This window comes from Rhinoderma darwinii, chromosome 4, assembly GCF_050947455.1.
Source record: "Rhinoderma darwinii isolate aRhiDar2 chromosome 4, aRhiDar2.hap1, whole genome shotgun sequence".
In the NCBI taxonomy this organism is placed as follows: domain Eukaryota; kingdom Metazoa; phylum Chordata; class Amphibia; order Anura; family Rhinodermatidae; genus Rhinoderma; species Rhinoderma darwinii.
The window spans coordinates 156,843,629-156,869,351 of NC_134690.1; the positions used below are offsets into that span (position 1 = coordinate 156,843,629).

General features: G+C 41.6%; 1 protein-coding gene across 2 annotated transcripts in view; it reads left to right on the top strand.

Moving 5' to 3' along the window:
- LOC142759520 (putative cation-transporting ATPase 13A4) overlaps positions 1 to 25,723 on the top strand; it is a 122,425-nt gene that overhangs the window by 17,486 nt on the left and 79,216 nt on the right. For both annotated transcript variants that reach the window (XM_075861767.1, XM_075861768.1), the window contains exons 2-6: positions 9,394 to 9,567; positions 14,078 to 14,209; positions 16,814 to 16,884; positions 16,971 to 17,051; positions 17,761 to 17,830. In XM_075861767.1, the coding sequence (XP_075717882.1) occupies positions 9,394 to 9,567; positions 14,078 to 14,209; positions 16,814 to 16,884; positions 16,971 to 17,051; positions 17,761 to 17,830 (528 nt within the window). The remainder of the gene's footprint in view (positions 1 to 9,393; positions 9,568 to 14,077; positions 14,210 to 16,813; positions 16,885 to 16,970; positions 17,052 to 17,760; positions 17,831 to 25,723) is intronic.

Here is a 25,723-nt window from a genome sequence, read left to right on the forward strand (position 1 = left end):
CCAAAACAGCAGTTTACATCCAAATATATGGCATTGCCATACCCGGGAGAACCCACTTAAAAATTTAGAGTGTGTGTGTCTTCAGTCCAACAAGCAGATTTGTAGCAGGATATGCACTACAACAACACCTTACTTGGGCTTAGAATTAATAAAAATACAAACTCACAACGGCAATTTGCTTCAATAGGACAGGTTCCAAAATCTGATTGTTGGACTGTGTATATGATAGGAGCGCAGTGAGGCTCCTGATTGCAGGTGCACATGTAAAAATTATCCACAGCTACTTCCACAAATCCTTTTGTATGGTGTGCATCTCCAGTGGCACAAGTTGGGCACAGCATTTTGTGCAATGAAATAGTATATCTGAGGAAAAATTGCAATTTTTACTTTGCACGGTCTGATGCAGATTTATTTCTGGAAAACACCTGTCGGGTCCAAATGCTCATTACACCCCTTGATAAATTCCTTGTGGGGTGTAATTTCCAAAATGGGTTCACTTCTTGGGGTTTCTTTTAATAATTAAGCTCAGAGCCCCTGCAGTTGTGGACCAAATTTGGCCTTAAATGTGCATGGTACTGTCTCAGTCCTGATTCCTGATGCATGTCCAGGTAAAAGATTAGGGCCACATGTAGGGTGTTTCTAAATCTGGGAAACACAGCATAATAATTACAGAGCTATCTTTTTACACTGACACAAGCTGGGTCTAACATATTGTGCACTGAAATGGCATATCACTCCTCAACATCCATTGTGCACTAATTTCTGGAAAACACCCTTCGGGTCAATTGCTTACTTCACCCCTAGATGAATAACTTGAGGGGTGTATTTTCCAAAATGGGGTCACTTTTTGGAAGTTTCCACTGTACTGGTACCTCAGAGCCTCTGTAAATTCAACATGGGCCCCAAGAACCATTCCAGCAAAATCTGTGCTCCAAAAGCCAAAGGCCGCTCCTTTTCTTCTGAGACCTGCTGTGTGCCCAAACAACAGTTTATGACCACATATGGGGTATTACTGGACTTGCATAACAAATCGTAGGGTTATTTTTTTAAGTCTTGTAAAAGTACATATTTTTGGTAAGATTAAATGTTGAATTCTCACGTCAAAATTCTAATAAAATTTATGAAATACCTTTGGGGTCAAAATGCTCAATACACCCTTAGATGAATGCCTTGAGGGGTGTAGTTTGCAAATAGGGACACTTCTGGGGGGTATGCACTGTACTAGTAGATCAGGAGCTCCGCAAACCAGTCCAGTAAAATCTGAGCTGCGAAAGCCAAATGGAGCTCCTTCCATTATGAGCACTTCCGTGTATCCAAACAGCAGATTATGACCACTTATGGGGTATTGCTGTACTCAGGAGAAATTGTTTAACAAATGTTGCAGTGCTTTTATTCATTTGGGAAATTAAAAATTTTGAGTTAAAACTACATTTTATTGTAACACTACCGATGCTCTGGATGGGGACTCTGAAGTTGAAAGTCCCTGACATCACTGTCCATACATAGACAGTGACATCAGGGGCTTCCCCAGGGCCAGAATACCTGGGCCGTGCACTTCTTGATGCTCTGACAAATGTTAACAAACTCTATACCGCACAATATATGTTTTTTAGCGGGTTTCCATTAGGATGAAATAGCGTAGGCTACTAAGTTATTCCATCCTCCAAAAAAAAAAAAAATACTGACATATACCAGCCCGATGGAGGCCAAAAGGACACTCTTTTGGTCTCCGTCGGACTAATGGAGCCCTATGGACGCATTTATCGTGAAAGTCGAGAGCTTTCCCAATGTACACATTAAACGTAGGGCGCAAACGTGATGCGAATCAGGTCTTACTTGACTATCCAATCAGAATTCTGGTAAACATCAAGGTCATAGAGTTAGGCCTCATGCACACGACCGTAGCCATGAGCACGGCGGAGTGTCACCCGCGAGCCGCCCACAAATCGCGGGCCATGCACATGGCCGCGTACATTTTTTTCTATTAGCCTGGACCATGCACGGACCGTGGAAACCACGGTCGTGTGCATGGCCCCATAGAAATGAATGGGGCCGCAATTCTCCTGTGGATTTTCGGGGGAATTGCGGCCGCAAAAGCACGTTCGTGCGCATGGGGCCTTAACAACACACAGGGTTTGTTTGTAGTCTGTAACTATAAATACACATAGGTCTGCGTAAGAGGTGTATACACAAAATGATAGGATTTTTGTAAAGTATCATTATTTTCTATTTTAATTGCATTAGATGCAAAAGTATGTATATCCTTAAAGCGTAACTAACTCTTCAGGTGACTTTTCAAAATAAGCTGTCATATGTGTGTATATGAGGAATAACACTATTTCTGGCCATTACATGACTTGTATTCTGCATTTTTTAGCAGTTCTCCTCTCTGCAGGCTCTATCTTTAGTTCTCAGAGCTAGTGGACGGAGCCTAAAGGCTATCATGTCTACTGTACACTGCACATATAGAAGAAGAGAAACCTGCTGTAGTATCTCATCTATCACGTTTATACAAGTTGCAGTAGCACGGAGGACATCATACAGCAGTAATAAGCAGAGTAGTTAAGAATCCAGCACTAGGGTGAGTTATACCAGCATCTGTCTGTATCTTTCTCACTCTGCTCCTGCTTCCCTCCCCATAGACTTTTTTTGTGTGTGTCTGTGTCTCTTACTCTCTCTGCTTCCTCTTCCTGTTTCCACCTTCCCTCTCCATAGACTTGTATTAGCTGCATGTCTGTGTATGTTTCTCTCTCTACTCTCTCCTCCTCACCTCCCCTCTCCATCGACTTCTATTGTCAGGCAGTGAAGAGGCACACATGTTCTTCAGTCTTCTGTAGCTAGGGACGGATTTTCATTGACCACAGGGGATGGATAGCATATTACAGAAAGGGAGACACCTAGTGGCAGTAACTTCACAGATAATTTGAATGAATAAAACAAATACATTTTAAGGGTAAGTAAATTAAAAAATAGATTTATATTAGGTTATCTATTAGATCAGCATAAGTTGTTTGAAAAATGAGTGTCTATTTAAGTCATCCTAGGAGGTTTGATACTTGAGAAAGATTAAGAAACTTTGATGGACAGGGATTTATTTAGAAGTGAACAGTACTACTGTATTAAAGCTAGTCTGCAATGTATCTTTGTTGAAAATACAGTATTTTAATGTTTTTATTACCCTCATAGTACTTTTAAATGTAGTTATTTGCCCTAGATTCCAGCCTTTCAGATATTAAAGTAATTTCCACTCAGGAATGCTGAATCCAGAATAGAACTAAACATGTTTAAACTTGCTACACATTGTATTTAACATTTGCTGCTACTCTGGATCTTAATTAACTTTATAGTATTGTGCGGATTATATTTAATAACTTATTAATTCTTAAATCAAACCAAAGAATCCTCTACTCTTTTATATAAATGAAACATTTCTTCAACCTGGTATTAACAATACTGGTGCAGTAAACTTCCTATGTTATATGGTAAAGACATTTAAAGATAGGCTTGCTAAGGCCTCATGCACACATCCGTCATCCATTGTACGGCTGCTAATGACGGATACGTGAAACACGAACCGCACACGGATGGCTTCCGTGTGCAGTCCGTTGTTTCACGGGCCAAATCAATGAAAAGGCCGAGACTGTTCCGTCAAAGACGAACAGGAGTAGGACCTGTCCTATTTTTGACAGACGGTTCTGTTAAAACAATGGAAGTGTGGATGGCCCTATTGAAATGAATGTGTCAGGGTGCTATCAGTTAAAAAAACGGATAGCACCCTGAAGAAAAAACTGAGGTGGGCATGACGCCTAACTCATTTTAATTATTCTGAACTTTCCCCACAGCATATGGTATCTCAGGATACATTTAAAAGAAATACCTATAAATTTACAGTCCATTCAGCTAATGACATGACTGTAGCTAAATGCATGGAATATTTTGACTACTTTGATCTGATTGGGTATATACTGTAGATGCAGTGCTATCTTCTTTTTAGTATTGAACATATTTAAAGGGGTTTTCCCATCAGGGACATTTATGACATATCCACAGCATAAATGTCAGATAGATGCGGTACCCGCACCTAACTTTAGAATGGGGCCCGCTAAACCCTGTTCTACCTTCTTCTGCTATCGCTACCTCCCGGCCACTTCCTGACTATATGGTCGGGAGTTACGAGAATAGCGTAGCTCACAGAGCTACGCTGTTTCCGTATGTCCCATAGTAGTGAATGGCAGTTCCGGAAGCAGTGCACCATGTGAGCTATGCTGTTACTGTAACCAGGGCTGGCCTTAGGATAGATGGCGCCCAAGGGTAAAAATATCTTTTGGTGCCCCGCCCCATCATAAAAAAATGGCCCATAAAAAAGTATAGTGCCCCCACACAGTATAATGCCCGTTTAGTGCCACACACACACACACACACAAACACACACACACACACACACACACCGAATAATGCCCCTTTAGTGCCCCACATACAGTAAAATAATAATATTTAATAATATAATATATTATAACCCCTTCACGGACACAGTATTTTGTCCTCTAATTGTGCCCATATAGTACTATGCCCCCTAAGTGCCATACACATTATATTGCACCCTATAGTGGCCCTACACACTATAATGTCCGCTTAGTGGCCCCCACACAGTATAATGCCCCCCTCCCCTGGCATTACACACACAGCCTCCCCTCGTAGATAGTGCCCCCTGTAGATTGTGCCATACAGCCTCCCTGTTGACAGTGCCATAATCCAAAACCTCCTCCTTGTGGACAGTGCCATACAGCCCCCCACCTCCCCCTTGTAGACAGTGCCATACAGCCCCCACCTTCCCCTTGTAGACAGTGCCATACAGCCCCCACCTCCCTTGTAGACAGTGCCATACAGCCCCCCACACACCCTTTGTAGACAGTGCCATACAGCCCCCCACCTCCCTTGTAGATAGTGCCATACGGCCCCCCACCTCCCTCATGTAGACAGTGACATACAGCCCCCACCTCCCCCTTGTACATAGTGCCCCCGACCTCTCCTATGTAGACAGTGTCATACAGTCCCCACTTCCCCTTGTGGAGAGTGCCATACAGCCCCCACCTTCCCCTTGTAGACAGTGCCATACAGTCCCCATCTCCCCCTTGTATACAGTGCCATACAGCCCCCACCTCTGCCTTGTAGACGGTGCCATAACGCCCCCTAACTCCCCCTTGTACACAGTGCCCCCACCTCCCCCTTGTACGCAGTGCCCCCCACCTCCCCCTTGTACGCAGAGCCCCCCACCTCTCCCTTGTACACTGTGCCCCCACCTCCCCCTTGTAGACAGTGACATACAGCCCCCACATCTCCCTTATAGACAGTTTTATACAGCCCCACCTCCCCCTTGTAGACAGTGTCATACAGCCCCCACCTCTCCCTTGTACACAGTGCAAGAAGGGGTGGGGTGCTATCTACAAGGGGGCTGCAAAAAATCTCCTCCTCCTCACATCCACTTCACGCTATGAGGAGGAGGAGAGACTGCATGGCCGTGGCAGTGGTTCAAAGGAGTGTTGCGGCACCCCCAGAGGGTTTTCACTGCACCCCGGTTGGGAACCATTGGCCTAGTAAACACCAGAGCAGGGAGATACCTCTATGCTCTGCTATAGTGTTCAATAGTATCTGTGTCATTAGCAGGGCTGTATTTACAGCTCACGCTTCCCTAGGCACTAACCCTGAATACGCCCCCATTAAAGGCCTATTTACTTTAGCCAATTATCATCATGATTTGCTATTTTCTGACCAATTATACTGATATTTGGTCAGTGTTAACAAAGGAGAAGATCAATGATTAAACCTTTGTTTATCGTTGCTCTGCAATTGTGATGTAAAAATAATTGTTATCAGTGACACAATTGATAGATGTAAATGCCGCTCATAGTGAAATTTACACTCAGCATTGTTTCATAGTGCACAGTCCATTCCAGGTGTCAGGTAGTGTGGACTGTGTTCCCCAAAACTCATGAGTTGTACTGGGAAATACAGAGCACACTACACTGTATCCGAATATGGAATCTGTATACATAGATTAGCCCTACCCCCAAATTATTATAATAATACAATGCCTAAATATTACCACTATAACTATATAAAACCACCATACTGTAACTAGATAACACGCCATACACTCACTGAATAATACCACCATACTGTGACTAGATAACACCGCCCTACACTGAATAATACCACCATACTGTGACTAGATAACACCACCATACACTGACTGGATAATACCACCGTGCACTGAATAATACCACCATACTGTGATTAAATAATACCACCATACACTGAATAATACCACCATACTGTGACTAGATAACACTGCGATACACTGAATAATACGACCATAATGTGATTAGATAACACCACCATACACTGACTGGATAATACCACCATACACTGAATAATACCACCATACTGTGACTAGATAACACTGCCCTACACTGAATAATACCACCATACTGTGACTAGATAACACCACCATACACTGACTGGATAATACCACCATACTGTGACTAGATAACACCGCCATACACTGACTGAATAATACCACCATACTGTGACTAGATAACATCGCCATATACTGACTGAATAATACCACCATACTGTGACAAAATAATACCACCAAACACTGAACAATACCACCATACTGTGACTAGATAATACCACCAAACACTTAATAATACCACCATACTGTGACTAGATAATACCACCAAACACTGAATAATACCACCATACACAGGTGGTATTATCTAGTCACAATCAAAGGCTGCAGCGGTCACATGGACTACAGCATCATCCCAGGAGGCCGGACTGCGCTCAGAAGCCCAGCTTTATTCACAGCATAGCATGATCTAGCAAGATCACGCTGTGACGTCACTTACTCCCGCAGTTCCTTCACCGGAGGGATGGGAGAATGACCAGACATCGCCATGCCAGGACGATGCTGCAGTCCTGGCACGGTTGGAGCCGATGTCTGGTCATTCTCCCGTCGCTCTGGTGAACAAACTCCTGGAGTAGGTGACATCACAGCGAGATCTCGCGAGATCACGCTGTCCTGTGAATAAACCTGGGCATGAATGAAAAGAAGTGTATGACGCTGATTGGTCAGCATCATAAACTTTTCTTTACATCGCCCACTTGGTGGGTGAAACTAAAAAAAATACCCAGTTGAGCATTTAGAAAAAATTTGCATAAATCATAATAAACGTTTTAAAAAAAACAGTAGTACAAAACGTTTATTAGATTAGATGGGAGATAGAAAAGTATTAAACTGGTGACATAGCCTCTTTAAAAGCAACATGGAAACAATACTCTCACTTTAAAATATATATATTTTTTACATTTAAAGATTAAAAATATGTTATTTTGTGCCTAAAACAGTAAAATGATAAACCGTCTAACATGCTCACATTACTAATGCTCCTCTAGTCAGTACTCCACCACACATTGCTTGGGCCAGACATGTCCTCCATAGTGATTGGCTGCAGCAGTAGTGTATCATCCATAATAAAGTCACATTCTGTTTTAGCGATTGGCCCTCATAACGTAATTAATCGTCAATAAAGATAACACGTCCAAACAACAAGGGACAAAGGAGATCATTGACAGGAGAGTGGAGCAGAACTGATGAGTACGTATATTAGAAAGTTTATTATTATTATAAATATTTTGTCCATATAAACCTTGTTTTGTAACACCATGAGTTCATTCCAGAGATACCATAATTCAGCACATTATACAACTATTAATATGGAGGTAAATATACACAAAATCATTAGTATTTTGTGTCTACATCCATGTCAGTATTTGAACCGTGTTATTGAAATGCACCCTGTATAAGTGGCCTATCTCCTACATAAGGAGATGGGCGCTGTAATGTAGGTGACAGTAATGCTTTTTATTTAGAAAAACTATCTATTTTCACCACATTAGGAGCGATTTTAGCTTTATGCTAATTAGCTTCTTAATGCCCAAGTGGGCGTGTTTTCACTTTAGACCAAGTGGGCGTTGTACAGAGGAGTGTATGACACTGACCAATCAGTGACCAATCAGCGTCATGCACTTCTCTCCATTCATTTAGTCAGTGCATAGTGATACTTCATTGTTCGCTATGTGCTGTCTTATACTGACATATTAATGTTACTGAAGTGTTTAGACAGTGACTAGATATTCCTTCCAGACAGAACGGGATGTCTATTCACAATCCCTTCACTTCGTTAACGTTTGTTTGGTACTTAAAGGGAATGTGTTGCCAGAAAAACATGTTTTTTTTTTAAAAATTAAACATTTAGTGTGTGGGTGATTAAACATTGTTCAAATTTTTTTTATTTTTTTCACGAGTCAGGAAATATTATAAATTAATTCTAATTTATAATACTACCCATTTTTGGTCACTAGATGGAGCTGTCCCCAAAATTGCAGCTTTGCAAAATTGGGTAAAAAGCCCTCGCTCTAGTGAGCTCTCAGCATCCCCCCTTCCTTTATCCTGGCTAGTGCCGGGATAAACGAGGGGTTTGAACGGTGTAACCTCCTACACTGTGTGTCGCCATTTTTTGAGCTAACACACAGTGTAGTAGGTTTACATACAGTAGTAAACACGAACATACATTGAAATCTCTTACCTGCTCCTGCCGCCGCGGCTCCCTCTGGCCCGTCCGCTCCGTTTGCTGCCGCTGGTCCAAGTGCACAAATCCGGAAGCCGCGACCGGAAGTAGTAATATTACTGTCCGGCCGCGACTTCCGGTCCACAGGAAAATGTCGCCGGACGGCGCCAATTTCGAATTGGACTGTGTGGGAGCGGCGCATGCGCAGTTCCCACACAGACGCCGTACACTGAAGTCAATGGGACGGGAGCCGTTCGCAGTCCCTATGGGACTGTGGCTGCCGTATTCCATGTCTGTATGTGTCGTTAATCGACACACACAGAAATGGAACAAAAAATGGCAGCCCCCATAGGGAAGAAAAAGTGTAAAAATAAGAAAAAGTAAAACACAAACACACAAATGAATATAAACGTTTTTAATAAAGCACTAACATCTTTGACATATAAAAAAATAATTTGTGATGACACTGTTCCTTTAAAGCAGAGCAAAGCGTAATCTCGCAGTAACCTGTCATTTACAGTGAGATTACGCTTGCTCTGCTGTAAGTACCAAACAAACGTTATCAAAGTGCAGGGATTGTGAATAGACATCCCGTCCTGTCTGGAAGGAATGTCTACTCACTGTCTAAATAGCCTAAGACAGCACATCGTGAACAACCCAGTGTCACTAGGAAATAGTAAAATCTTAAATATATTGGTGTCTCATTGGGTCTTTATACCAGGCAAGTTTTATCTTATTTTTCTATGCTTTTTTTTTTCAGGAGATATTTGGATACAAAACAGAGAGGTGGAGGAAAGTTCTTTGCCTTCTGGGCTACATATTTTCTATAGGATTTCTTAAATTGCTGTTTTATTGGAAGCCAGAGCTGGATGTTTGGTCTCACTGTATTCCATGTAGTTTAGCAGAAGCTGATACGGTCTTGCTACAAACAACTGTGAGTACAGTATACTGTCAGTTATCAGATTAGTATGTATAGTTAAACATTAATGGTCACACTGCATCACAAAAAGAGAAGTCATGCCAATGGGATTATTGTGGGGATCCTACTGTATACATCCATGTACATCCTGGTATGATATTACAGTGCTTTGGAAAATCAGGAGCCGCTGTCTTTACACTATCTATTTCATTCATAATTGATTAAGTTCCATAAAAATATATAGTAATTGCTTCTTTTTGATATTTCAGATTCCCTGACCTACAGTGCATCAAGAAAGTTTTCAGGCCCTTTCAATTTTCCACATTTTGTTATGTTGAGGCCTTGTGCTAAAATAAAAGAAAATTTTGTTTTCCCCATCATTCTGCACTCAATACCAGTTAATGACAAAGTGAAAACAGAATGTTAGTAATCTTTGCTAATTTATTGAAAAATAAAAATTTAAATATTGCATTGACATAAGTATTCAGACCCTTTACTTAGTACTTAGTTGAAGCACCTTTGGCAGTGATAACAGCCTCCAGTCTTCTTGGGTATGATGCCACAAGATCTGCACACCTGGATTTGGGGATTTTCTGCCATTATTCTCTGCAAATCCCCTTAAGCTCCGTCAGGTTTGATGGGGACCATCAGTGGACAGCAATTTTCATGTCTCTCCAGAGATGTTTAATTGCATTCAGGGCTCTGACTGGACACTCAAGAACATTCACAGAGTTTTCCCTAAGCCACTCCTGTGTTGTCTTGGCTGTGTGCTTAGGGTCATTGTCTTGTTGGAAGGTGAGCCTTCGGCCCGGTCTGAAGTCCAGAGAACTCTAGATCAGGTTTTCATTAAGAATATCTCATTCATCTTTCCCTAAACCCTGACCAGTCTCCCTGTCCCAACCGCTGAAAAACACCCACACAGCATGATGCTGCCACCACCATGCTTCACTGTAGTGATGGCATTGGGCAGGCGATGAGCAGTGATGGTATCCTCCAGACATCACGCTTAGAATTGAGGCCAAAAAGCTTAATCTTGGTTTCATCAGACCACAGAATCTTGTTTCTCACAGTCTGAGTCCTTTACGTGCATTTTTGCAAACTCCAGGTAGGATTTCATGTGTCTTTTACCGAGGAGAGGCTTCTTTCTGGCCACTCTGCCATAAAGCCCAGATTGGGATAGTGCTGCAGTGATCGTTGACCCTCTGGAAGTTTTTCCCATCTGCACATAGGATCTTTGGAGCTGAGCCAGAGTGACCATTGGGTTCTTGGTCCCCTCTGTTACCAAGGCCCTTCTCCCCCGATTACTTCGTTTGGTGGGGCGGCGAGCTCTAGGAAGAGTCCCGGTTGTTCCAAACCACTGTTATTTAAGAAATATGTAGGCCACTGTGCTATTTGGAAACTTCAGTGAAGCAGAATTTTTTTTTGTACCCTTCTCCAAATCTGTGCTTCCATACAATCCTGTCTCTGAGCTCTACAGAAAGTTATTTCCTCCTCCTGGCTTGCTTTTTGCTCTGATATGAATTGTCAGCTGTGAGACCTTATATAGACAGGGGTGTGTTTTTCCAAATCATGTCCAATCAACTGAATTTACCACAGGTAGACTCCAATCAAGGTGTAGATACGTTCCACAGATGATCTAGAGAAATGGGAGGCCCCCAGAGCTAAAGTTCAAGTGTCATAGCAAATTGTCTAAATACTGAGTTTTTCATTTTTTGATAAATTTGCAAAAATTTCTAAAGTCCTGTATTCACTTTGTCATTATGGGGTATTGAGTCCAGAATGATGGGAACAAACTTTAACTTTTTTTTAATTTAGCACAATGTTTCAACATAACAAAATGTGAAAAAAGTGAAAGGGTCTGAAGACGTTCTGAATGCACTGTAGTTAGAAATTTGACAATGGAATAATAATGGGCAGAATTTCAATGGGCTACACAAGCTAAACTCATACATATAATCAAAAGAATTCAAAACATGAAGTACACAAATCCATTTTGTTCAGCCCTTGGGATTTCCTAACAGACCAGTAATTCATAGTACATATGTGTTTGTTTGGATATTTTTGGTTGCCCTGACATGGTTGGTTGCAGTAATCTTATCCAAGCCAATGCTATATATTATTCAATACAGATCATGGAGGCCTCAAGCTGTAATTCCCCACTGGACATTACACCTTACTATTATCTATGGATGACATGCTATCATTATTTTGTTATTTAGTTAGCCTTATACAGTAAACTAATTGCAATTAAAAAAAAGGGAAATTCTGTCACTGTCTGAGTTGGTATAACCCTTTCATGACCATGGGTGTTGGCCTTTATGCCCAGAGCAAATTTTACATTTTGGAGTGCTGCATTCTGAAGGAGATTTTTTGTTTTTGTTTCTTAGTCTACCCCAACATTTTTATTTTCCTTTTCCTAGGACACATAGAGCTTCTTATTATTTAAATTTGGAGCGGATGTCAATTATATTGTAGGTCTATTTTTTTTAGGGAAAAATGGTCAGAAACAGGAAAAAAATAATTACTTTTAATTTTTTTCATGCTCTGATTTAAAGAGGCTCTGTCACCAGATTCTCAAATCCCTATTTCCTATTGCATGTGATCGGCTCTGCAATGTAGAGAACAGTAACGTTTTGTTTTTTTAAAAACGTTCATTTTTGGCCAAGTTATGAGCTATTTTATATATATGCAAATGAGCTTTGAAATGGACAACTGGGCGTATTTTTATTCATATGTCCAACTGGGCGTGTATTGTGTTTTTAACTGGGCGTGTTTACTTGTTTTACTAACTGGGCGTTGTGAATAGAAGTGTATGATGCTGACCAATCAGTGACCAGTCAGCATCATGCACTCCTCTCCATTCATTTACACAGCAGCATCACGTTCTTACTAGAACGATGTGCAGCCACATACACAAGTGTCCTGATAATGAATACACATGAAACCCAGCCTGGACGTCATGTGTATTCAGAATTCTGACACTTCTGAATCTTTTCTGTGAGATTCAGCAAGCGAGATTACGAGGTAAACGAGATTTTGTTTCCCTTGCTGGAAATCTCACAGAAAAGATTCAGAAGTGTCAGGATTCTGAGTACACATGACGTCCAGGCTGGGTTTCATGTGTATTCATTATCAGGACACTTGTGTATGTGGCTGCACATCGTTCTAGTAAGAACGTGATGCTGCTGTGTAAATTAATGGAGAGGAGTGCATGATGCTGATTGGTCACCGATTCGTCAGCATCATACACTTCTCTCCACAACGCCCAGTTAGTAAAACAAGTAAACACGCCCAGTTAAAAACACAATACACGCCCAGTTGGACATACGAATAAAAACACGCCCAGTTGTCCATTTCAAAGCTCATTTGCATATATATAAAATAGCTAAAAAAAAACAAAAACGTTACTGTTATCTACATTGCAGCGCCGATCACATGCAATAGGAGATAGGGATTTGAGAATCTGGTGACAGAGCCTCTTTAAGGTAGTTTGTTCAATTAGTAATATTTACCTCAAAAATGAATCCTCTAATTCTGCCTTGCATAGAAATGTCATATATGTGTACAATATTTAATTTATGATGTCACTATATCGCCAAGAACAAAAACCCTATTTTAGCTTTAAATGTATCTCTTGGCTTTAGATGCAGCATCTGTACATGGATGATAATTATCTAAGTCCACACTTTTTTTGTAAAGTGTCAAAAACATAAACGGCCTGTGTTTAACAGACTAAAATTGGTGGCCGGGGTTTATTATTTTATGTTTGGGGTAACGGACCTTCTGCCTAACATGAACATATTTATTCCTGAGCCTCTGACGCCCGTTCAAAACGCTTTCATGTCACGCAGAATGTATAAAACTGGTACACGTAGGATTTATTAATTAATACATACTTTTTTTTTTACTATGGGGTCAAAATGTTAGCATGGAACACATTATCTATGGGATAAGCCCAGTAGATGACAGCTTCTGGTGACCTGTATATACAGACATGCGGAGAAGATGCAGATCGTGTGTTCTCTGCATGCTTCCAAGCCCTGTCTGCAAAGGAAATCCCTGTGATGCCATGACTGACATCACCGGGTTTCCTAGCAGCCGCCTGAATGCAGAAACAGCACTTAATATGTTCGCTGTGTTCATGGGCTTTTTGTGACAGCGGACTGATTTTTTTTCAGTTCCCTGTCACAGTACAGGATGGGCCTGTTAGTATGATAGCCTGATACTGCCGATAACACTGCGTCCATCTAATGCACAGTTTTATTAACCACAGCACATAAAGTAATAGGCCTTCTAGTACAGAGATCAGTAGCCCATTCATTTATCTGACAGGAATGGGTTAAACATGAATGGTAGCACACTTATTTCTTGCTAGGGACCAAGCTGCACAACTTTCTGTGATTGGTGCAGGTTTTGGCCTAAGGCTACTACAAGTTATACTAGCACTAACTCTCTACGAGTCTGGACCAATATCAGTTTCTCACCTTATATCTCTCCATTTCTCTGTTATATAATCTTTCTGTAGGGAGAATTTAAAGACTACACAAAAAAGTCGGTGATCCAGGTCAATCTTCACAGAACAACAAAAACTGGGTATCCAATTATTAGTGATGAAAATTCAAATGTATGCAAATCTATAGTGGAGCCAGAAGGCCAGGTAAATGTTGTGCCAATTCTGAATGGGAATGCTAATTACAGCGCTAACTAACCACAATCTAGTTTACTTAATAATTTATCCATTTCTAACTCCTATAATAACAGCGAATCTCAGGTAGCAACTGTGGCTAAGAAAAAATAATTCATGCCATAAATGGACTTAAATTGCATGTTTAAATTCATTCTATTTAAACTAAATATTTCTACAATTCTGTGTGAATTCATTTAATAATAAAATAATTTTTATGGCTAGTTCACATTAAGATTTTTGGCGCTGTTTTTGACGAGGGGAACCGCGTCGGTAACCACACCAAAGATGGCCAAAATCGCCCACCCATTGATTTCAGGATCAGGCTATCAACCTGACGCTTGCGTACAAGCAGGGAGAGAGAGTTGCAATCCAAACCGACAGGGCCAATAGACAGAGGTCGTCACTGGTGGGAGTAGATGCTCCTGTCGGCTAGACTCGCTGAAGGAACTAGGTGAGATGAGTAACAATAATGCTGGCCTGCTGTAGGTACAGCACAGTGAGGCTTTTTGCTTGATGCGGATGCATAGGAGGCAGAGAACAGGGCTTTTTTTCTATTCATAACTGGAGGTATAGTACACTCTGGCCGTATGAGGCAAAGCATGGGATTTGGAGCTCTATGTTAAAAAAAAAATGCCCCTACAAAGTCCTTTATATTATAAAATTAATCAGCACAGAATATTGGCTATCCCTGGTGTTTAGATTTGAAAACAACAACAACAAAGAGAAAAAAAAGAAAAAGTAGACTAAAACCATTTACAATGGGTTTTAAATAAAGGTTCCTGAGTTGTTCTCTTATTTTCATTTATTTCCATGGTCTTGCATGGCAAACATACAGAGCCAATAGGGATTGTCATCTAGGTTTTAACAAACACTGAAAAGGCTTACAAATCTGCACTGTTTACACAGAGTGTTTCGCGGGTAGACAAAAAAAAAAGTAACCTGCCTGCACGCCATTTGCCGCGTTTTTCGTGGCATTTTTCGGCCACGGCCATTGAGCGCCAAGGGTAAAAAACATTGCGAAAAATACTTTCTCTACCTCCCATTGATGACAATGGGAGGTCAGAGACGTAAATGCCCGAAGATAGGGCATGTCGCTTCTTATTCCCGTGAATGTTTCTCCGCCTGGCATTGAAATTAATGGTAGGCGTTTTCAGCTGTCTTTTTACGCGTTTTCCAATGCAGTTTCCACGTCAAAAAACATGACAAAAACTAACCCCTTTAGCCAGTTATCTGCTCCTTTCCTGTTTCTACTGTTTCTACTGCTTTGCTTGTTGTGAAAATATTTAAAAACTGCAACGATTTAAATGAACACAGCCTTGCATATAAAAAGTTCTAAACTTATTGTAAGATAAAAATATATAAAGTATCTCAAAAAGGGTTGTTTGGTTAGGGTACCCCTTTAGATATGACCTTTTAGGGCATATAATTGTCATAGAGGGGCATCCTATTTGCTCTGATGTCTTGCTTTTATGTCTTTAGTGTTTGTCTTTAGTTTGAGCTGCTGGATTTGCCTGTATTAACAAACGGGGTTCTCCTAATGTGACAACCCTTTTAAAAGCAAAATATGTCATAGATAGACCTGCTGTTTTAAATATATGTTATTAAAGAGGCTCTGTCCCCACATTATAAGTGGCCTATATTGTACATGATGTGATCGGCGCTGTAATGTAGATTACAGCAGTGGTTTTTATTTAGAAAAACAATCATTTTTTACAGAGTTATGACCTATTTTAGCTTTATGCTAATGAGTTTCTCAATGGAAAAACAGTGCGTGTTTTACTTTTTGACCAAGTGGGTGTTGTGGAGAGAAGTGTATGACGCTGACCAATCAGTGACCAATCAGCGCCATACACTTCTCTCCATTCATTTACACTGCAGGTAGCGATATGGCTATATCGCTATGTGCAGCCACATAAACACACTATAACGTTACTGCAGTGTCCTGACAATGAATATACATTATCTTCAGCCAGGACGTGATGTGTATTCAGAATTCTGACCACTTCTCTGCACATCTCTGTGATTTACAGCATAGGAGGCGTAGTCTCCCGAGATTACACTGTAAACTGTCATTTACAGCGAGATCTCGCTGTGCTGTAAATCACAGAGAAGTGGTCAGGATTCTGAATACTCATCACGTCCTGGCTGGAGGTAATGTATATTCATTATCAGGACACTGCAGTAATGTTATAGTGTGTGTATGTGGCTGCACATAGCGATATAGCTATATCACTATCTGCAGTGTAAATGAATGGGGAGAAGTGTATGACGCTGATTGGTCACTGATTGGTCACTGATTGGTCAGCGTCATACACTTCTCTCCACAACGCCCACTTGGCCATATAGTAAAACACGCCCAGTTTTTCATTGAGAAACTCATTAGCATAAAGCTAATATAGGTCATAACTCCGTCAAAAATGATTGTTTTTCTAAATAAAAAACACTGCTGTTATCTACATTACAGTGCCGATCACATCATGTATAATATAGGCCACTTATAATGTGGTGACAGAGCCTCTTTAAAGAGTACTCTCACTATAAATTGTTTACAAATTTTTTGATTTATACAATTAGGTGAGATACGTACAAGTGCAAAAAATACGTTATATATGGATCCCCTCAGAAAGCAAGTTCATGAAAAGTGGGTACGTAGATTGGAAAAGGATATGTAAACTAGTATTATATAAATTAAAACTATAATTAAAATTCATTCATGACATTCTCTTTTTAGTGTTCTGGAGGAAGGCCTCTCATGCTCGAACATACACTCCAAATATGGTTTTGGCTTAACCAAAGAAGAACAGAAAGTCAGGTATAAACACCCACAACTACTTTCACAGTTTGATGCTTTAGTTAAATTTATAGGGAGTGTAGTCACTGTAAAATGAATATTTGGTGTATAAATCCCTCTTAGGGCTAGTCCACACAGCGGATTTTGAGTGGCGGTTCCCGCCGCAAAATCCACCACAGAACCTTTCCTGCCGGCAGCAGGAAGATTCCTCCCTCCCATTGATATCAACGGGAGGTTTGGGCGGAATCCGCTTGAAGAAGAAGCAGGACGCTTCTTTTTCCCGCTAGCTGAAATAATCAGCTAGTGGAAAAAGGAAGCGTCCCACTCCCATTGAAATGAATGGGAGGCGGAATTTTGAGGCGGAATCCTGCAAAATTCATCTGTGTTTTCAAGATTTCTGTTTGCTGTCTATGGATAGAAAAAGTCATTATTTACATTTAGAAGATGAAAACTCATCTCACACAGAACAAGGCTCATTCGAAGAGAGAGAGTTTTGATATACTGTAATAGGCCAAACATGTGTATGAGAAGCACATTATCAGGTTTCCATCACTGATTGCAAGCATAGATCTTGAAAAATGAGTGGAACTGAAATGCAAAATATATTGGCTGCATAACTTTTCATTTTACAGTGGTAAAACCTTTATTTACATACAACCGGAACCTCCCTTTAATGTACACTATATATGTATGTCTTACTGCTATTGTTATTCATATTATGTTTGGGCAGACAACAAATCTGTGGACTAAACACAATTACAGTGAAGATCATTCCTGTGTGGAGACTGCTGTCCAAAGAGGTAGGATAATAAATCCTTATACAATAAAAAAGTAAAACTAAAGATGTGCACAACCTGTTTCCTGCATATAACATCTACATGATCAACAGAAATATGCATCAGCAACAACAGCAGCTGTTTTACCAAAAATATTTCAATAATAATATGAAGAATATCGTTTTTATTGTTTATTCTATAAACATTTGTGATGTCTATTGTTCATATATTGAAACATATACAGTAGCTGGTTGTCCTTTAACTTGTTATAACTGTTTTGTTTTACGACTATGAACTATAAGGCCATGTTCACACGTGGCAGAATTTTTCCGCTGCAAATATTGATGCAGATTTGGGGCAATTACGCAACGAATCTGCACCAATATTTGCATATTTGACAGGTAATTCAGACGTTGCAGATATCGCAGCGGACTTGCCACATATTTCAGATTTTGCATTGCAAAGGCTGAAATCTGCAGTGAAATTCCGCTGCTTCTCTGCAACATAATGAGCATGCTGCGGAGGGGAATTCTGCACCGCAGCCTAATTTCCGCACAGTTAATTTCCGCAACGTCTGCACTAAGTTTCCTAAAAATGTATAGAAACCAATGTAAAAAACGGCTGCTGCAGAATTCCACTGCGGACTGTCCGCAGCGGAATTCAACAACAGTTCGACCACGTACTACAAACGTGGCCTAATTCATTTGTAGTACGTAGAATAGTAGTAAAGATCAACTATAGCTAACCACGGAAATAAAATAATGTTAAGTGTACATGGGCTTTTACCATATAAGTACCATCAACTTTCAGTTTAGTGGATGATTTTAATTTAGAGTTGTATAATTCGGTACTTTCCAGGTCACTAATTCCTTTCTATTGCATTATTTAGGGGTGTCTATAACCTAGTTGTCGACTTCAAGCAGCCATTTCTGTGTAATAGGTCAACAAGTTAACAACTACTTCACGCGACTGAAGTAGTTCGGCAGAATTCCACCAATCTACAGTATGAGTGAAATTTTTATACCCTTAGACAGGCAGATTATATGTCACATATTTAAATGACTACTTTCTCTTCTGACAGAAAAATCCTCTGTGTGAAACCCAGCAAAAGAGGAAGTAATAAACTAATATAGTCTTAAAATAATGCCGGGGGCTGACAGCAGCGGGCTACAGCGAGCTACAGCTTATCGTGTTGCAGTTTCTGCTACATACATAATAATAGCATACAAAATGGAAGAATTCACACCCTCGATATGCTCCACTACACTGCCACATATATGGCTAATATTTTCCAATAAGGCCGGATTCATACGAGCGTGTGCGTTTTGTGCGCGCAAAAAATGCAGCGTTTTGCGCGTGTTGCAGTTGCGTGTGTCATCAGTATGTGCTGCTTTGCTTTTATTTTTGCCTTCATTTCTTTATCTACTGTTGCGCGAATCACGCGCGACGCACCGAAGTGCTTCCGTGTGCTGTGCGTGATTTTCACGCACCCATTGACTTCAGTGGGTGCGTGATGCGTGAAAAATGGCCAAGTATAGGACATGTCGTGAGTTTTACGCAGCGGACACACACTGCGTGAAAATCATGGACTGTCTGAGCGGCCCCATTGACTTACACAGGTCCGTGCGACGCGCGTGATTTTCACGCGCGTATCACAGACGTTATATACGCTCATGTAAATAAGGCCTAAGTCCTGGGTTACACTGAGACTTTTTGTAGTGCTACTGATTCATTTTAACTATCGAATAACAGCGGCAGTTCACAACATTGCATACAGCTCAATGGATTCCTTTGGAAAAAAAAAATTCTAGACCAGGCCTATAAGCAGAAGCGAGTGTTTCCTGCAAGCTGCAGGGAAATCAAGACTTACACACGGTAACAAATCAGCACTAATTTGCATGCCGCTATTTAGGTTGTGCAGGCCACTAAATCACAATACTGTTATCTTAGACTGGTATCGCTGAAGGTTATGAATTCAAAGGCTGAAATCCGCAACATAATGTGCATGCTGCGGAGGGAAAATAATGCACGCAGCCTGATTTCCGCACAGTTATTTTCCGCAACGTCTGAACTAAGTTTCCTAAAAATGTATAGAAACAAATGTAAAAAACGGCTGCTGCACAATTCCACTGCGGACTGTCCACAGCGGAATTCAACTGCAATTCCACCACGTGGAACGTGGCCTTACTGTGCTGCCCAAATGTGGAAAGTACAACTGAAAGGGAGCTGAAGCCACTGATGAAATGGGGGACTGGTACCGCACAAACAGTGGATGGTCGTATCCACTGGCAAAATAAATAAACAACAATTCAAGATAGTGGCAGGTAGTAAATCAAAAGGGTTTCATTAAAAGTGTCTCATGAAGACAGCCCCTTCTTAAAAAAATTGCTGAGTCCGACTTCTTCTTTTGTCCCTGAGGATAAGATGTTATTGAGCCGCTGCAGTTGAAATTTGGCATTCCTTGTCATACGAATGGCCATCCATGTAATGTATGGATGCGGCAGGTCCATGAGAGCGGTCTGAAACATAGAGGGAGCCCCCCACTATCCCTATGATGTTTACATGGCTATTAATTATTCCTTTGGAATTAAAAAAAACATTTGCTCATTTCAAGTTCTGTAATCTTGGCAAGAGGGTACAGTTAGGGCATGCCCACACGTGGCGGATTTCCTCCGCAACTGTCCGCATCAATGCCGCACAGAATCTGCGTTGCAGATTCTGCGGCGGATCTGCCCAAAATGTGCAGTAAATTGATGCGGACTAGCTGCTGCGTACTGCGGTAAAAGTGCTTCCCTTCTCTCTATCAGTGCAGGATAGAGAGAAGGGCCAGCACTTTCCCTAGTGAAAGTAAACAAATTTCATACTTACCGGCCGTTGTCTTGGTGACGCGTCCCCCTTTCGGCATCCAGCCCGACCTCCCTGGATGACGCGGCCGTCCATGTGACCGCTGCAGCCTGTGATTGGCTGCAGCCGTCACTTAGACTGAAACGTCATCCTGGGAAGCCGGACTGGAGACAGAAGCAGGGAGTTCTCGGTAAGTATGAACTTCTATTTTTTTTACAGGTTGCTGTATATTGGGATCGGTAGTCACTGTCCAGGGTGCAGAAACAGTTACTGCCGATCGCTTAACTCTTTCAGCACCCTGGACAGAGACTATTTACTGACGTCTCCTAGCAACGCTCCCGTAATTACGGGAGCCCCATTGACTTCCTCAGTCTGGCTGTAGACCTAGAAATACATAGGTCCAGCCAGAATGAAGAAATGTCATGTCAAAAAAGCAAGACGCATCCGCAGCACACATAACATGTGCATGACAGCTGCGGACTTCATTGCGGAAATTAGAATCTCCATTGAAGTCAATGGAGAAAATTCTGCCATGAGTCCGCAACCAGTCTGCCACAACACCGCAACATCCATTGCATGCTGCGGACACCAAATTCCGCACCGCAGCCTATGCTCCGCAGCGGAATTTTCAGCCTCGTCTAAACGAACCCTACTAAATAGAAGTGGAAGTCAATGGAGAAACGGCTCCGCTGCGGATTAACGCTGCGGAGTGTCCGCAGCGGAATTCAAGAGCAATTCCGCCACGTGTGGCTTTGCCCTTAGGCAGTTTGATAATAGCAACGAGTATCTCTAGCGTTTTGTAACTGGTAAAATTGTACTTCATGGCTTTTATTTCTGTTATGTGAGATATAGATTTGCATGAAGAAAATAGCAATTATTTTTCAGCTCTCAGTTCTCTAAAATAGAATTACAACCAAATAGAATTAACCTGCAGTATCTGAGTTATTTTTTTATGAAGAAATGTAAGGTTATAAAAGGGCAAAGTGCTTTCTAAAACTTGGATCATCTTACACATTGCATTGCTTCTGAATTTAATCTGCAGAAAAGAAAAAAAAAATCAAAATTTTACAAAAGAGCCCATTGTTAGAACGCTTTCTGAGCCACATTAATTCTATCGGACATAAGCCAGCCTGACTCTCTCCTTCAACAGCAAGTTTCAGCTAAATAAAAATTACAGCAGCATTGCTTTATTTTTATACATGTGAATGAGGGCTTGGAGCTCTAGGGAAAATTCACATGCTGCATATCTGTGGATTTTTCGCACCACAAATCCACAGCAATTTACAATACAATTCATGTGGTCGGGTTTTGAAAACCTCATGCACATGTACTGGAAATAAATATGTGGATTTTCAAATCTACAGCATGTTCATTATTTTTGTAGATGCCAACTTCACCCATTTAATGTTATAGGTTGAAATCCGCAATGAATCTGCAACATAATCCATGGCAAAATCCACATGTAACACATGCGGATTCTGCTGCGTAAGGGCATGGCCACACGTGGCGGATTTCCTCCGCAACTGTCTGCATCAATGTCGCACCTAATCCGGGTTGCGGATTACGGCTGCGGATCTGCCCAAAATGTGCAGAAAATTGATGCGGACTAGCTGCTGCGGACTGCGGGAAAAGTGCTTCCCTTCTCCCTATCAGTGCAGGATAGAGAGAAGGGACAGCACTTTCCCTAGTGAAAGTAAACAAATTTCATACTTACCGGCCGTTGTCTTGGTGACGCGTCCCTCTTTCGGCATCCAGCCCGACCTCCCTGGATGACGCGCCAGTCCATGTGACCGCTGCAGCCTGTGCTTGGCCTGTGATTGGCTGCAGCCGTCACTTAGACTGAAACGTCATCCTGGGAGGCCGGACTGGAGACAGAAGCAGGGAGTTCTCGGTAAGTATGAACTTATATTTTTTTACAGGTTGCTGTATATTGGGATCGGTAGTCACTGTCCCGGGTGCAGAAACAGTTACTGCCGATCGCTTAACTCTTTCAGCACCCTGGACAGTGACTATTTACAGACGTCTCCTAGCAACGCTCCCGTCATTACGGGAGCCCCATTGACTTCCTCAGTCTGGCTGTAGACCTAGAAATACATAGGTCCAGCCAGAATGAAGAAATGTCAAGTTAAAAAAGCAAGACGCATCCGCAGCACACATAACATGTGCATGACAGCTGCGGACTTCATTGCTGAAATTAGAATCTCCATTGAAGTCAATGGAGAAATTCCGCCATGAGTCCGCCACTGCTCCGCAACAGACAGAGCATGCTGCGGACACCAAATTCCGCTCCGCAGCCTATGCTCCGCAGCGGAATTTTACGCATCGTCTAAGCGAACACTGCTAAATTAAAGTGGAAGTCAATGGACAAACGGCTCCGCTGCGGATTAACGCTGCGGAGTGTCCGTAGCGGAATTTAAGTGAAATTCCGCCACGTGTGAACCCAGCCTTATTGCCACAGATGCGCGGCGAGATGGATATACTGTTAGGCTGCTTTTAGACAGAAGTCATACAGGCACATTTTATGTATAACGCCCACAATACCCAGACCTACTGCAGTTCTACTTAATCTGACTTATGGTGATCCATTGTGAGGTCCAAGTATTGCAACTGTAGTATGGACGCTTAGATGCGCCTGCATTACGGCAATCTGAAACTGGCCAAAGTCTAATTATTTGCAATAAAAAAAAAAAGAAGAAAAAAATAAAGAATGTTGTGGCTCTTTGCAATATTGTTACATAATTACATAGTTAGTATGTTCAAACCAACCAAGGGTTGGGAGAAAGGGAAGGGGTGGGAGAAATTATAAAACTTTGTTTTACCCCTATTGATCCAGAGGAAGGTTTAATCTGACTGGATCAACATTCAAACAGGAATTTTACACATTGACATAGGTGCTGATATTTTTAAGTTCTAGAAAAAGATCTAAGCCTTTTTTAAGGCCATCTATTGATCCTGCTGTGACTAGCTCCTGCGGTAAACTATTCCATAGATTCACAGTTCTCTTGTCGTCTCTGGAGATTGAGCCTTTTTCTCTCCAGACGGAGGAAGTGTCCCCTTGCCTTTTGAGGGGAGGGTACAATAGATCAGCCATCAGCATATGTTTTTCTCACACTCAAAATCAACTTATCACACTGGGCTTAACCCCTTTCCGCAAATGGGTGTTACTGTACGTCCTTTTTAATGGTGTTTTCCCGCAAATTGGCATACAGTAATGCCCTGAGGATGAAGCGGGCACAGGAGTTGTACTTGCTTCATCTTCAGTGGGTGTCAGCTGTAATATACAGCCGACATCCCACTGCAACGGCGGCGATCACAGTTATCACTGATCGCCGCCGTTTAACCCCTTAAATGCCGCTGTCAATAGCGATTGACACAGAGGGAGGGGGCTCCCTCTGTACCTCATTGGCCCCCGTGAAAAATCGTGGGGTGCTGATGGTTGCTATGGCAACCAGGAAGTCTAGCAACGGCTTCCTGGTTAGCCAGGTACGGAAACCTATTAGGACCTGCCATAGGCAGGACCTAATAGACTGACTGTCTGTTGTAAAATGACAGTTACAATACACTGCACTACATACGTATTGTACTGGGGATCAGAAGATCAGATCTTCAAGTCCCCAAGTAAGTGTAAAAATAAAGTTAAAAAAAATGTTTTAGAAAATAAATAAATAAAAGTTTTATGCAATAAAAACAATAACCACCCTGTTTTCCTGATCAAGTCCTTTATAATTAGAAAAAAAAAATGAAAAAATGAAAACAACTACACATAATAGGTATCGCCACGTTCGTATTGGCCTGAACTATCAAAATATCATGTTATTTATCCTGAACAATGAACACAGTAAAAAAATAATATAAAAATCAATGGCAGAATATCCTTTTTTGGTCACATTTTTTCCCAAAAAATTTAATAAAGAGTGATCAAAAATTCGCTAGTACCCCAAAATGGTACCAATAAAAAATACAGTTTGTCACGTAAAAATCAAGCCCCCACTTCACTCCGTCAACAAAAAAATAAAAAAGATATGGCTCCCAGGATATGGTGACACTAAGGGTATTGTCACGTTGGGTACGTGGACCCACTGGGCTGTACCGCCTTGATGGTATAGCAGCTGGCCAACAGGACACAGATCACAGTCTATAGTTCATATAGGTTTACCTGGGGTAGCTCAGACAGTAGCAAAACAGGCTCGGCTGTGTCTAGGCAGCAGGCAGGCGCCAGGCATGGTGAAGCAGGACAGGCATGGTAATCAGAGCAGCAGGCTCCAATTCGATATGGCACTTGACCAGGATAGCACGGGATACAGGTTACAGGTAGCAGGAATGGTAAACACTGGGAACTGGAAAACACTAGGAGACGATTTGCATAGACAAACTAGGGAAACGACAACAAGGTTCAGGCAAGGCACGAAGTGGCAGAGCCATTCTTATAGTCCAGGGTGTTCTGGGAGCAATCAGCTCAATCTCACACCTGTGTGCGCTCCAAGGCTGGACTGATCTCGCAAGTGCACCCTGGTGGTCACTGTGGAACAGGAAGGCCGCATGTGCAGACATCTCTGGAGAGAAGGGCGTCGACCTGATGAAAGGAGTTCATGTTCAGCGACCACAGACGTTATAGGTATGTTCACACTGCTTATTTTCAGCCGTTTTTCGGGCCGAAAACGCCCAGAAAAACAGCTGAAAATACGGAAGCTAAATACCTCCAAATATCTGCCCATTGATTTCAATGGGAAAAGGGCGTTTCGTTCTGACGGGGCATTTTTTTACACGCCCATGTGAAAAAACGGCGAGTAAAATAACACCATGTAAAAAGTGCATGTCACTTCTTGAGCCGTTTTTGGAGCCGTTTTTCATTGGCTCAATAAAAAAACATCTCCAAAAACGTTCGTAAAAAACACATCAAAAAACGCTTGATGATTCAAAAATGGCTGAAAATCAGAGGGTTTTCATTGAAAACAGCTCCGTATTTTACAGCCGTTTTTAGTTTGCCGTGTGAACATACCCTCAGACCCCAAAATGATACTTATAAAAACTACAACTTGTCCCATGAAAATCAAACACAGCTCGTCAACGGAA